The following is a 15,710-nucleotide window of genomic DNA, read 5'->3' as shown; positions in this document are numbered from 1 at the left end:
ACCTTGTCAACAGTCAAGAGCCGCATCATTTGCACAGGAATCCTGCAAGCAGTCTCTCATTACCTGGGCCCCGTCTTACAAAGAGTTACGATTTATCCGATCAACCACAACTATGGAAAGCCAGCAACATCCACATCTAAAATGCATGTTTGTTCTCAATATGCTGTATAGTATGCATACATAAATCGTTTTCTTGAAAACTCAGTGGGCTTCTCTTTGTTTACAAAGGTCATTATGCAAATTTCCTGTAGAAAAAATTATGATATCGATGGATTTCCATAGAGTTAAGGTTGATCGAATCAATCTTAACTCTTTGTAAGATGGGGCCCAGAAAGAGACGGGGCCCAGTCACAACTATGGACGGCCAGTAACATCTATTATACTATGATGTATATTCAAGCATTCATTGTTTCCTTGAAAATTCCAGTGTGCTTCTCTTTGTTTAAATAGGTCAGTGTGCAAATTTACTGTATAAAAAATATGACACTGATGGATTTCTATGTAGTTGAGGCCCAGGGCCCCATCTTACAAAGAATTGCGATTGATCCGATCAATCATAACTATGGACGGCCAGCAACATCAACATCTATTATGCATGTTTGTTCAAAATATTTTTTAACTATGATGTATTTTCAAGCATTCATTTTTTTCTTGAAAACTCTCTTTGTTTACAAAGACCATTGTGCAAATTTCCCGTAGGAAAAATTTCACATTGATGGATTTCCATAGAGTTAAGGTTGATTGGATCAATCGTAACTCTTTGTCAGACGGGCCCCAGATCTCACATGTCATCAAAGACAAAATAACTCGAAATGCAGGAAAGCCACTATGAATAGACTCAAAGTACCTTAATAGGAGGATCCCTGCTTAAAGGGAAAGTTCACCCAGACGAAAAGTTTGTGGTGAAAATACCAGAAAAAAAATAATTTGAGGAAAAGAGGAAAAATCCATTAAAGATTAAGAAAGTTATTTGAATTTCAAGATTTTGATTTGTGACATCACATACGAGCAGCAGCCCCATAGGTTATGTAATAAAAATACATAAATTCAAATTTTCTAATGGTTCGTGATGACTAAAAATGTTCTTCTTTCAGAACCAGGTGTGAAATTATCTACTCAATTAAAAAAAAGTGAACGAATTTTAATTTATTACATGAATTGAATTTTTTTATTATATATATATATATATATATATGCCTACATCCTACGAAAGGGCGAAGTCTATGAATGGGTTTATTCCGTCATAATACACATATAGACGTAAAGACGAAGGTAGAGGGCGTTAAGGTGCCATACGAACAACAAAAGACAAAAAAAAATTGCCTTAAACACAGATGTAGAGAAATATATATATATATATATACATGAACTTGTTATTGTGAATGAATACCTCGATTAAGAGGATGAAAGAAAAACAAACGCACAGACAAAAAAAAATTGTCTGTTGATATACTAAAGTTACAATAAAACCCATTTTCATCTTTTGAGAAAATGACATTTCATTGATATTTCTAACTCATGATACATGGGGAGCTGCTCGCATATGACATCATAAATCAAAAAATAAAAATTTGAATGACTTTTAAATTCTTTGACTGATTTTCCTAAAACCTTCACCAATCCTTTTTTTTTTCTGCTATTTTTACAATAAACCTTTTTGTCAGGGTTGAACTTCCCCTATTAAAACACAGCACAGACATTTTACAAGGCATTCGTGGGCTAATAAGCTTTTGCTATCTACCAACATAAACCTACGACAAAGCAGAGTATCGTCATGTCTTCCTTGGCTTGACTTTCTTGCGTTGCCGTGACAAATCCGCGTCAACGTTGACCGTCTCTGGTCTGCTGGTGGGGGCGGTGCTCTGTAAGCCTCGCATGCTCTGTCCAAACTGAAGTATAAATGGCAGGATCTGATGGTAAAACGAAAAGTAAATTTTGAGATAACAAAAAATCATTGAAAATACATCAATCTTTTGCTTTTAATTTTTTGATATGTTTATTTTTCTGTACAGCCAACAATATTTTCTTTATCCGATTTTGCATGATTAAACTTAATGGCCCATATTCTGATAGCAGGTTTAACTTAAACTCAGGTTTAAAGTTGTGGTTTAAGTATGGATAGCCAATTGTTCCATAAATAACTAACGGTAGAGATATCATATTTCATCTCATTTGGCTCTCAAATCATTCATAATTGTTTAGGAAGTATAAATAGGTTATTGTCTTCACCATCGATGAATCAGGAAAGAGCATAGTAAACATAAGAAACGTACAACTTAATAAAAAAAATTGATACTTTTGGCTTCCCATACTTAAACCACAACTTTAAACCTGAGTTTAAGTTAAACCCGACTTCAGAATACGGGCTAATAACTTTAAATCAATACTTTTCTCTTCTAATTTTTTTCTCCCCCCCTGACCAAACATAGTTTTGCAGAAACAATTTCTGTTCTCTTCATGTCTCAGCCATCATAGATACTACTATATCAGTTAGCTTGCTACATGTACCTCCTACCCCTCCCTCCTTCCTCCTCTTCTTCTTCCTCTCCTTTTTCTTCCTCTCCTTCTCCCCTCCTCCTTCTCCCCCTCCTTCTTCTTCTCCTTCTTTTTCTTCTTCTTCTCCACCTCATTTTCCTTCTTCTTCTTCTCCACCTCATTTTCCTTCTTCTTCTCCCCCTCATTTTCCTTCTTCTTCTCCTCCTTCTTTTCCTTCTCTTCTCCTCCTCCCTCCTCTTCATCTTCTCCTTTGTCTTCTTCTGTGGCAGAACAGAGTCATATGTTGTAGAGTACCATCATTCATCCACTGTAATCTTCATTTATTCCCTTCATACATTCTATCTCTCCCCCGAAGAGGGGCTATTATCTAAGATAAACTAACCTTGGCATGGTTAACACCCACAGCAATGAGTGCTACAACCAGAGGAAGGGCGAAATATGAACCTTGCATAACCTCCTGCTCAACAGCACGTTTCTATTGAGAGAGAGAAGATATTGAGTAAAGAAGTTGATCTTACACATCATTATGGCTACATGTAAACGGGTTGAATGGAATAATTTTTTATTTAGGACAGCATCAATCACAACCATCGTATCATCATAATCATTACAATTATCATTATCAATAATATTTATCAACGTGGCCATCAAGATCCAATGCCATCATCATCATCAACAACATCATCACCATTATTATCATCCTCACAATCATCACCATCATTATCCCCATCATCATCACCATCATCATCATTATTGTCACCATCAACATCATCACTATCATCATCATCATCCTTATCGTCATCATCATCATCATCATCATCCTTATCATCATTATCATCATCTTCACAATTATCATCATTACCATTAACATCATCATCTGCCTCGCCACCACCACCATCACCATCAACATCATCATCATCATCATTATCATCACAATCATCCTTATGATCATCATCACCATCATCATCATACTCCACCTCGTCCGCATCATCCTCCTCCTCCTCCTCATCACCATCATCATGACCATCATCATCATCCCCACTTTGTCCGCATCATCCCCCCCCCCCCTCATCATCACCATCATCATCATCCTCATCACAATCATCCCTATCATCATCACCATCATCATCACCACCTCCCTCCCTCCCCACCATCTCACCTGAGGACTGAACGGCAGTGTGACATGTTTCTGGTATCCAGTGCTTGTAAAGCTTGCTTCTGGTAATGTAAAATCATAGCTTGATCTGGGTAAGGTGGACTCAAGCTTTATCATGTATCTCTGAAATAACAAACAAAACCATTATTCACAAACCAGTAATCATTGAAGTACATGTATGTCAGGGGGGGAAAAATATTAAGCACACAACAACTGGGCCCCACCTTACAAAGAGTTACGATCGATCCAATCAACCTCAGTTACATGGAAATCAATCAATGTCATAATTTCTACTATAGGATATTTGCACAATGTCCTATGTAAATAAAGAGAAGCACACTGAATTTTCAAGAAAACAATGAATGCATGAATATGCATCATATCTGGAAAATATTTTGAACAAACATGCAGGTTAGATGTTGACGTTGCTGGCTTTCCATAGTTGTGGTTGATCGGATAAATCGCAATTCTTTATAAGACGGGACCCTGGTCTTAATTTGACTTACCCTCCCATCATTAGGTACAGCAGAGAATTGAAAGAAACTTCCTGTCTCCAATGACAGAGTATGAATGGGCGAATCAGGATCCTCTTCACTGTATAAAGACACCTGGAAAATAAAATGACACAATTTCAGAAATGAAACAATGTCCTCCTCACTTACCAACAAGTATAATAAGTTTGATTAGCAGAGCTTGCCATTGACTTTTGTTTTATTGAGGTACAGTATCTTCTGTTTATTTTATTATATAAATGTTTGTATTCTTTGTGTTTTTATGTTACGCAGGGCAACCAAGTAAAAAAACAGCATGGCAATTGCTAATGGGGCTACCTTGTTAGAATAAAACTAACTGACTAATTAACTAAAGGCCCTGTCACATCGTTCCAGGCAAGCCTTGGGTGTGACTTGCGGGTGACTATTTTTGTTACCCGCAGATCGCCCGCATTGACAGTATCTCTCACGCATCTCACACGCAGATGCCCGCAGAAGCGCACGCAAGTCTGATATGCAGGCAGAAAAGTTTTTAACGTGCTCAAAACTTTGCAAGGCTTGCACGGAACGATGTGACAGGGCCTCAACTAACTGACTAATTAACTTGCTAACTAACTAACTAGATTATGAATAAATGAATGAATGAATGAATGATGAATAAATAAATGATAATAATGTTTCCTCCTAGCTCTCTCTCTGTCACTTAACCCCCTGTCAGTATGTCTCTAACTCTGTTTGTCTGTATCTCTCTCTCTATCTCTTTCTGCATGTATCTTTCTTTCTCTGTTCCTCCATCTCCCTCAACAACCCTTTTCAACTTTTCATGTGGAGTTGCAATGATTCCTTCTCTCTCCAATACTTTAAACCCTATGTAGCCCCCTTGACATTCTTCTCAATAAATCTGTAATGTGAAAGGATCATGCAGCAACATTTCATGGCTTTTTTCCGTCAAGTCTCACGCCACTTGACCAAATTGAAAGACCGGCTATTGGTCCCTCAACTTTAACCCTTTGAATACTGAAATCTGTAATTCTCATAGACTTTGTACAGGTACTGCCTGGTTCCAGTTGGCAGCGGGTGAATGGTGTTACAATCTTCCTCCCTCTCTCTTCCCCCCCTTCTCTCTCCCTCTCTCTCTCTCTCTCTTCTTCTCTCTTACCTTCAATGATGCCAAGTATTCATGCGGAGTGACGATATTTCCTCCTATATCAAACTGGTTGAGATGTCTGAACACGATGATCCTCAAATCCTTGATCACTTTTTGGCCAATCTATAATCAATTATTAAAATAAAATACAACATATTCATAAAAGAAAGCAATGCAAAGTGGTAATAAGTGTAAATAAATAAAAAAATTCCCACTGGTTACTTCATGCTTTTGAAAATATCTGCATTAATCACATAATCCTTCATCAACCTTGTAACCATCAAATAAAATTTTTATCAACTTTGGCTTCATGTTTATGGAACAAAAGCTGGGTTCTTTGGCATGCACATGTTCTATAAGTCCACAGCCCTGTACCCATGCACAAATGAACACAAACAAATAAGCAACACACTGCATCTGCATTCAGCGGCCAGCAACTATCAGATCCGAATGTGCAGATGACAAACAACTGTGTTATGGATTCAAGATTCAGCTCTAGGCTACAGGCCAAAAGATGACAGCGACAATGAATTACTAAGAAAATATGATATGCAACATTTAAACAGCACTTGATATCAATGTTTCCAAGTGATGCACATTATTTTATAGGCCCGTATTCTCAAAAGAGGTTTCAATTTTACCATGGTACAAAACCATGGACTATGCAGATTTTAAAACATAATTACGCTTATTTCATCGCGTACACAAAGTTAAATCCAATTAAATGCGCACCTTCGGAAAAGTGCGCTTAAAATGAAGCACGTTAATGACATAAATCTGCATGGTTCATGGTTATGGTTTTGTACCATGGTAAAATTGAAACCTCTTTTGAGAATACAGGCCAGAATGGCTATCCTAATCGGGGCACCCTAGCCTAAACCTGGATAAAGAGGAACAGATGAAGATAAAGGCCTAGCCAAAGGACACAAGTGCTGTGTCAGGATCTGATAAAGAGGACCTTGCTGTTCTACGTCTGACGACTTATCTACATAAAAGTTGTCAGATTATTCTCGGAATGAGAAAATAAATTTTCATTAATTTTTTAATGACTTCCTTGTCCAAAGAACTCATTAATTTTGTAATGAATTCCTTGTCCCGAGGAACTAGAAATATCACTGAAGGTGATTAATAATCCGCCCTATGGCATTACCAGAGTAATGCAGTTTTGAACACATTTAGAAAGTGAATCTTGCATGTCTTTACCTCAGGATGAATATTTGTACCAACTTTCATGATCCACATGGAGTTTTCCTGGATTTTTGGGCTAAACTATGTGGTTACCATGGCAATTATCTTTACCTCAAGACCAATGTGTATGCCAAATTTAATGAGAATTAGTAAACAAGTGGAACGCCTCTGGCAATCTCGCCTGCATTACGCAATTTAATATAGCAGCAGTGCTAACTTTGAAAACTACTATAAAATAATCATTCACAAAAACATCATTCATATAATGACATAATACCACGTTCATTGACCATAAATGACATTTGAACGGAGACTTAAGGCTGTCAACTACACCCATGTCCACATTTCATTCACTCTATCCATAAACTTTCAAAGTTATGATGGCACTTCAACAATTACCCCAACATGGCCTAAGTTTATTGACCTTAACTGACCTTTGACTTGGTTTTGTGACCTGAAACTCACAGGGGATGTTCAGTGATGCTTGATTACTCTTATATCCCAAGTTTTATGAACTAGATCCATAAACTTTCACAGTTAGGATGGTAATTCAACAAATATTCAACAAATACCCCCAACACGGCCAAAGTTCATTGACCTTTAATGACCTTTGACCATGGTCATGTGACCTGAAACTCGTACAGGATGTTCAGTGATACTTGATTACTCTTATGTCCAAGTTTTATGAACTAGATCCATAAACTTTCAGAGCTAGGATGGTAATTTAACATATACCCCCAACACGGCCAAAGTTCATTGACCTTAAATGACCATTGACCATGGTCATCTGACCTGAAACTCGCACAGGATATTCAGTCGTACTTGATTAACCTAATGTCCAACTTTCATGATCCACATGGAGTTTTCCTGGATTTATGGGCTAAACTATGTGGTTACCATGGCAATTATCTTTACCTCAAGACCAATGTGTATGCCAAATTTAATGAGAATTAGTAAACAAGTGGAACGCCTCTGGCAGTCTCGCCTGCATTACGCAATTTAATATAGCAGCAGTGCTAACTTTGAAAACTACTATAAAATAATCATTCACAAAAACATCATTCATATAATGACATAATACCACGTTCATTGACCATAAATGACATTTGAACGGAGACTTAAGACTGTCAACTACACCCATGTCCACATTTCATTCACTCTATCCATAAACTTTCAAAGTTATGATGGCACTTCAACAATTACCCCAACATGGCCTGAGTTTATTGACCTTAACTGACCTTTGACTTGGTTTTGTGACCTGAAACTCACAGGGGATGTTCAGTGATACTTGATTACTCTTATGTCCAAGTTTTATGAACTAGATCCATAAACTTTCAGAGCTAGGATGGTAATTTAACATATACCCCCAACACGGCCAAAGTTCATTGACCTTAAATGACCATTGACCATGGTCATGTGACCTGAAACTCGCACAGGATATTCAGTCGTACTTGATTAACCTAATGTCCAAGTTTCATGAACTAAATCCATAAATTTTCAAAGTTATGATGGTAATTCAACAATTACCCCCAACTTGGCCAAAGTTCATTGACCCTAAATGACCTTTGACCTTGGTCATGTGACCTGAAACTCAGGCAGGATGTTCACTAATACTTGATTAACCTTATGTCCAAGTTTCATGGACTAGATCCATATGGACTAGATCCATAAATTTTCAAAGTTATGATAGTAATTCAACAAATACCCCCAACTTGACCAAAGTTCATTGACCCTAAATGACCTTTGACCTTGGTCACGTGACCTGAAACTCGAGCAGGATGTTCACTAATACTTGATTAACCTTATGCCCAAGTTTCATGAACTAGGTCCATATACTTTCTAAGTTATGATGTCATTTTAAAAACTTAACCTTCTGTTAAGATTTTGAAAATAATTTTCCCAACATGGTCTAAGTTCATTGACCCTAAATGACCTTTGACCTTGGTCATGTGACCTGAAACTCAGGCAGGATGTTCAGTAATACTTGATTAACCTTATGTCCAAGTTTCATGACCTAGGTCCACATACTTTCTAAGTTATGATGTCATTTCAAAAACTTAACCTTAGGTTAAGATTTGATGTTGACGCCGCCGTCGCCGCCGTCGGAAAAGCGGCGCCTATAGTCTCGCTCTGCTATGCAGGCGAGACAAAAACCGATTAATTAGTTTGAACCGCAAGATTTTTACCTAAGTTTTGCAATCATATACAGTTATGATGGCAACACAATGTGTCTTGCACATCATTATCCAAAGACCAATGTACGTGTATGTTCTGAATTTCATGAAACTTGTTGCAAGATTTACAACGGACCGACTGCCCGACCATACCCTGATTCCTTTTACACCCCCTTCAAACTTTGTTTGGCAGGGGTATGATATCATAAAAAATGCTTGTACTCACGGTGACGGTTTGTGTTTTTGGCGATGCTCTCTCGATATGACCGTTGCTCTCACAATCTTTCAGCTGGATCTTGTAGTCACAGTTTGGCTGCAATATAAACAAAAATTAAAAAATCCTAGTCTAAATCATGATAATGCAAACCACATTATAACAAGGCCCTTGCCACAGATCCCGTCATACTACAAACCGTAACATCCATAGTTATGTATCTGATAAAAAAATAAATAATAATAATAACAACAAAGGCATGGAAGGATTATTTGACATCAAAACCACTACCTCTCCCATATCATACAGCTCTTAAGAATGTTCTGTAATCTGATTGGTCCAAATCGGATCACATGATATTCAGCGAATTGCACGATTGCATCCAAAATAGTGCGATTCCTGGAATTATCTAGAATTTAGATCAAATATAGCATTCAGGGCAACTCAGTAACATGGGTGAGGGGGGGTTGTATGAAACAAACAATAAATGCATTCTTGTGCATAGAGGACCTAAATAATGAACTCTGTGCTCGACTCGCCAAATGGATATACTGCACTCGGTCCTGCGAACCTCGGTGCGGTATATCCATTGGCTCTTCTCACACATCTTTCATTATTTGGCCCTGCATGCACGCGCTTACATGCATTATTTGTATACTATAACACACAAAGCCCAAAGACTTTTGTACACCAAATGAACAATACTATGGATAAGGTTGGTAGTGTTACATTGTCCAACATTCTGTTGTTTTGACAGAAAAAGTAACAGTAACACAATGTAGGCTTATAAATGAGAGTAAAGGCCACAGCACACCTTACGACCCGACTGGTCTGCGACTGGCTTGCAACTGAGTGAGGGGAGATGAATCGCAAGGTAGTCATAAGCCTCGACACCGCACACCTTGCAATCCGACTATCATGTTGTCTGCGACTCACGCATGCGCTTTTTGCCATAGCAACTGGGAAAATGCACTTACTACTGCGTATGAGCGTTGTTTATCATTGTTTATGCAACTCTGCTGTCTGATTGGCTGGAAGTTAGATTGAGCTTGCGATCCAGTCATAAGGATTCGACATGGCAAATCCTTACGATTTTCCATGCGACTTGTCTCTGACCGGTCTGCGACTCTCAAGCTGACAAGAGCTGTGACGTCACATCTCCCCTCACTCAGGCGCAAGCCAGTCGTACACCAGTCGGGTCGTAAGGTGTGCGGCGGCCTTAAAACGTTTGGTATTCCTTTTATCTCAAAATCGCAAAATGGTGGATGCCATTTGACCTCTGACCTACCTGGAGTCCCCTGATTCTAAAGTTGCCTTCTTCGTCCGACACACTTTCCTCTACGACCTGACCGCAGCTCTCCTCTGAGTGAGCTTCAACAGAGATGCCCGGCTCTGGCTCTCCGTTTAGTGACGTCACTGATCCGTAGCAGCTGTAGGAAAAGGTAACAAAGTAACAAATGTAAGAAACACTTCACACACCATTGAACTTACATTTATTCAGGCCATAACAGCTGTAGGAAAATAGAATAAAGTAACAAGTGTAACAAACACTGCAGATGAATTAATCATTATCAGCCACAAGTGAGTGTAATTATTCCAATGCAAGAGCATGTATATGATATGTTTCATAAGAAAGTGATGTGGATCCTTGTTACATGTATCTGATAAACCAACCTTATCTCAAAACCATGACTGGCCAATAGAACCAGTCATTAGTACCAGTCACTGGTATATTTTTCCTGTTAAACTATAATAAATAACTGGTCACCAGACAGATTTCAGCTAATCATTTGATCTACACTACTAAAATCAGGCTAAATTTCAAGCAGAAAACCATTTGTTCGGAGGGGGGGCGGATAAATTATTGAATAGCGTGACGTCATGTATTTATGCAACTGCTATAAAATGAAATGGTACAGCACACTCAGCATCTTAGCTGGCTCACCTGAAGGCCACTCGACGACCTTTGACCTTGATGTCTACGACCGACCCCTCGCTGACCTCTATCATCTGGGTACTTGGTTCAAATTCAAACTCCTTCATCAAGGCTCGCAGGAAGTAGGTGTCTGGTCCGAGGTCACCGAAGGTCAAGACACCGTCATCCTTGGTCAGGTTGTTGCTACGGAAGTTTCCTCCGCTCAATGACAGAAGCACGCCTGAGAGGGCGCTGTTCTCTCCATCTGTCACCTGTGGTTCATTTGTTTTCCAAATTAAGTAATGTTTCAGTTTTAGTAATGCATAGAATTAAAAGGATACTTAGGATAAAAATTACATCAATGTATCAACCTTCTCATCAATGTTCATTAGAGAAATGTTTAATTGTAGACTATATGTTAATGATGATATTTCTACGTTAAGCATCAAGCATTAAAGCATCAAACCGAATGTGGTAACCTGACAGTAAAAGATGACATTAAATAAATAAAAAAACAAGCCCCAAAATATTGAGGAAAATGACATTTTATGATTTTTTTATAACAGGACCCAAAAGGGAGCAACTAGCATGCAATTTCACAAAACCACACCTTAGTTAAAACAAATATTATGCTGTTAATCTCTGATGACTTTCACCAGATCTTTACTAATATATTTCTTTCTCAAGCCTGGGAGAACTTCCATTTCATCTTTTAAGTCACACTTAAATGTCTATGACCTCCCCCCCCCCCCCTCTCCTGGGAGCCTATTCTCCTTTTTTGACGAGACCCTTACCTCAATCCTGATCTTGCCCAGCTTGAATGCCCTGAAGTAGCCCAGCTTGCCTTCCTCCTGCGTTAGGATGTAACCATCGAGAGAAGCGCCTACTTCATACTCACTCGTATCCGGTAACGGTCCAACCCTGAAAGACAGAGAGAAAGACATCAATAGCAAAAGAGCACTTCAGGGTTCCTAGTTTTTCAGGAAAACAAAATTCCCTGATTTTTCCCTGATGAAGTTTAAAAATTCCACCATTCCCAGTTTCCCATGTTTTCTAAGTTGCTGCAGTGAATTACATGTATTTTCAGTATAAAAACAACAATGTAAAACTAATTAGTACCACCATAACCAGTCATTCAATGGAGGTTGCTTTGATATGCAACAAAATATAACAGAGTCTGACTGACTACCGTGCTTTCGACTTTCGGGCCGATCAAAATACCCTGATTTTTCCCTCATTTGAGGTATTTTTCCCTGATTTAAGGAATTTTTAATCAAATTTCCTGATTTTTCCCTGACTGGAAAAAAAGTAAAATAATTTTCCCTGATTTCCCTGATGGGCTGGGAACCCTAGCAATTCCATGAAATAATCTAACTTTCAGTACATGTACTTCCCACCATTTTCTCCATTGCAGTGGAATCCAACCCAAATAATAATTTTTTTCTTGAGGAAAAAGAAAAATCAGCCAAGTAGATACATGAAAGGGCTACATGTATTTCATTTAAATAATCAAACGGTCATCCCCATTCGATCAGGTTGGGGCCATTATTGTGACACACCTGGGCCCCGCCTAACAAAGAGTTATGTTTGATCCGATCAAACTAACCTATATGGCAATCCAACAATGTCATTTTTTTTTCTCCAGGAAATTTGCACAATTTCCTTTGAAAGCAAAGAAAGGCACACTGAATTTTCAATAAAACATATTTTGAATAAACGTATGCATTTTAGATGCTGGTTTTCCATAGTTGAGGTTGATCAGGGGCCCATCTTTTAAAGAGTTGCGATTGATACGATCAATCACAACTATGGTACGCCAGCAAAGTCAACATATAAATATATGAATGTATATCCATAAATTCATTGATTTCTTGACAAATTGGTGTGTTCTCCTCTGTTTAAAAAGGATATTTTACAAATTTCCTGTAGAAGAAATTATGACAATGATGGATTTCCATAGAGTTACAATTGATTGGATCGATCGTAACTCGTAAGATGGGGCCCAGAAAGAAAAAACTGTGTCTCATTGAAACTAGGCAAATATCTTCCAATGATTACTTCATCAAAAAATTGGTGTCCCACTAAACTTTATGAAGTATTACAATTCCACCTCCTGACAGTCTATTGCAAATCTAAAATTTATTTGAACTTCAACAAATCCAAGAAGAATCTCAAGATCAAACAAGAACTTCTATGGTTAGAGAACTTCCTTAGATCGACACATCAAAACTATAAAATAGAATCGTTCATATGTACGCAACATGAACATCTTGTAATTTTTAGCCCCAACCCAATGGAATTACCCCTAACTTTCCATACTCCCCACCAACGTGTTTTCCATTAATACTTAACTGAATGATCTTCCCAAGCCATAACTTCATTTTAGGTCATATCTCCCGGGAGACAAGATGGCGCCGTTGGACATACGTACGCGCTGTGGACGGAGCAACTGCCTGTTGTACATTGTACAATGATTACAATGCAGCCGCAATGTTTTGAATGCCTTAACTCTGATGATTCTCGATTCATGTATGCTTCGACTGCTGTTTGAAGATGCTGGCTACTTGCCTCCGCCTCATTCTCCGCTATATATTGTTCTTTAATAAAGGAACCTAATACTGCCTGTCTGCAGCGATTTACTTGCCAGGCTGCCTCGGCAAGGTTCAATTCTCAAATGTTAAGCTTATAGTCCTACCTGTATTGTCCTTTTTGGTCCGTCATCTGTGTAAGGGCACCCTCTGTTGCCCCCTCGGCCCGGTTTGTCGGCGTGATGGTGACCTTGACATCTGAAAGGGGCGGAGTCACCTGACCGGTGATGAACACTCCAGGACGTCCCTCAAACTCTGCTACCACTCCCGGACACTTCTCACCTGTGAAGAGAGAGAAAGAAACGGAGCCCATTGGTAGATCTATGAAGGTTTGCATAGTATTTTTTAATACATGTATGCGCAGTAAATTAAGCGTAATATATGCAGGAAATCTGCATAAAGGCCCCACCAGGATGTAGCTGGGAATTTCCAGGATGATACTTGTAAGTTGTAGTGACTCAAGATTTCTATTTATATCTAAGTAGCTGTTTGTAATGTACGTATATATAATATTTGTTATCTGAAGGAACTGTTGCTGGCCTAGCGCCATGAGCGTCTCTGGACGGTGTGCGCGCTAAATAAAATATCACTATTATAAAGCATGGCTTCAACCGATGATTTCCAAAACCACCTTTGTGAATTCAGGTCAATGTGGTTAGTCAAACAAGGATAGTTGGATGGAATAATTACAAGGTAAGAAAGAGATGTGTGAGAATGAGAAGTGTCTTTCATGAGAAAAGGAAAAGTTCTTAAAGGGATGGTCCAGTCTGGAGATATTTATATCTAAATAAATAGAGTAAAATTCACAGAGCAAAATGCTGAAAATTTGATCAAAATCGGATAGCAAATAACAAGTTATTGAATTTTAAACATAAATTGCATTATTCCCGTGAAACAGTTCCAGGCATATCTTCATGAATATTCATTAGGTGGGCTGATGATGTCCTACATGTATCCCCACTTGTTCTTTTGTATTTTATTATATGAAATAAGGTTTATTCAAAAATTTTCCACTGAAAAGTAAGACAATTGGATTGATAACTGATTATTAAGTGCATTAGTTATTTATTGCCGCAACTTGTTTCATCATAATGGAATACATCATTTACACATGCATGAAAAAATGAAACATTAATGATTTCAACATAAGAAGGGGAAAGTTGGGATGTGATATCATCAGCCCACCTAATGAATATTCATGACGATGTGAGTATACATGTAAATGTTTTCCCAAAATATTGATAAACTTTACAATTCAATAACTTCGTTATTACCATGTCATATTTGGTAATATCGCCCTCACACTAATTAACAGTTCAATAATAATAAAGCCCAGACAAGGTTTGAAATCAATATGAACTCATAATAATCAATCACAATAATAGCAAATTATCACCTTTAACCTTTTCACAGCTAAATAAATAAAAGTAATAATAAACCTTTTATATAATTAAAGTACAAGGCCATATATCTGCATTAATAAAAATGTAATTTAATGGCTGCTATTCTAATTTTCTATTTATTTTTTCAAGTTGAATTTCATCCTGGGGTCTTTCTTAGAGACTACATGTACATGTCCTTGGTTGGGTAAAGTTCATATTGAAACAGCCGGGGCTTGGTATCGATTCATATATACATGAACATGTATGTATCTCTCCTTCTAATATACTGTCTCTCTCTCTGTCTTTTGTGTGTCACTCTATCTCTGCTGTTCATGTTGGCCCCTTGCCCCCCCCCCCCTTGGTCTTGAAATGCTATCCCGCTTTCAATAAGAAATGCTTCCAGTGTTCTTGGCTTCAAATCTTCCCTTAAGACATACCTTTTTTCCTCAATAATTAATTTCCCTTTTTATCTTGAATATTGTAGTAATTATTGCAAATGTAAAATTATTATTCATACATTGTACGCGCTATGGTACTTTTTGTTTTTAGCGCCTCTAAATATCCATTATTATTATTATTATTATTATTGGTCTTCTCTCTAGTCTCTCTTACCCTCTCTCATATCTTAAAAGATACATTATCCCATCTTTAATATACATCACACTCTTCAAATTAAAACATCAACAGCACCTGCACCTGCATTGCACCAACTAGATCAATGTCGAAAAACATGTACCTTTCACAAGGCTGCCATCATTATCAAGCCTAATCGCTCATGATTAATTATGTTAAATGAACCATATATTATGTTATTTAACTTAATCGCTTATGTTACGACCACAGTATTGCTAATTTGTTTTATTACCTGAATCTGTATGTATGTTGTTTACCTCGGATGTGAATGCAGAAATAAATTAAAATCAAATCAAACAGCCAGGGCTTGGTATTGATTTATACTT

At 37.8% G+C, this 15,710-nt stretch overlaps 1 protein-coding gene across 5 annotated transcripts in view; it reads right to left on the bottom strand.

Annotated features, from left to right (window-relative positions):
- Positions 1-1,633: 1,633 nt before the first annotated feature.
- Positions 1,634-15,710, bottom strand: part of LOC135155183 (BOS complex subunit NOMO1-like) — a 49,512-nt gene continuing 35,435 nt past the window's right edge. For all 5 annotated transcript variants that reach the window (XM_064104034.1, XM_064104035.1, XM_064104036.1 and 2 more), the window contains exons 19-28: positions 13,477-13,651; positions 11,576-11,702; positions 10,812-11,053; positions 10,155-10,296; positions 8,879-8,965; positions 5,303-5,413; positions 4,159-4,260; positions 3,656-3,775; positions 2,879-2,971; positions 1,634-1,910 (exon numbers count right to left, since the gene is read on the bottom strand). In XM_064104034.1, the coding sequence (XP_063960104.1) occupies positions 1,773-1,910; positions 2,879-2,971; positions 3,656-3,775; positions 4,159-4,260; positions 5,303-5,413; positions 8,879-8,965; positions 10,155-10,296; positions 10,812-11,053; positions 11,576-11,702; positions 13,477-13,651 (1,337 nt within the window). In that variant the 3' untranslated portion in view covers positions 1,634-1,772. The remainder of the gene's footprint in view (positions 1,911-2,878; positions 2,972-3,655; positions 3,776-4,158; positions 4,261-5,302; positions 5,414-8,878; positions 8,966-10,154; positions 10,297-10,811; positions 11,054-11,575; positions 11,703-13,476; positions 13,652-15,710) is intronic.

This window comes from Lytechinus pictus, chromosome 8, assembly GCF_037042905.1.
Source record: "Lytechinus pictus isolate F3 Inbred chromosome 8, Lp3.0, whole genome shotgun sequence".
In the NCBI taxonomy this organism is placed as follows: domain Eukaryota; kingdom Metazoa; phylum Echinodermata; class Echinoidea; order Temnopleuroida; family Toxopneustidae; genus Lytechinus; species Lytechinus pictus.
This window is presented reverse-complemented; position numbering and strand designations above follow the sequence as displayed.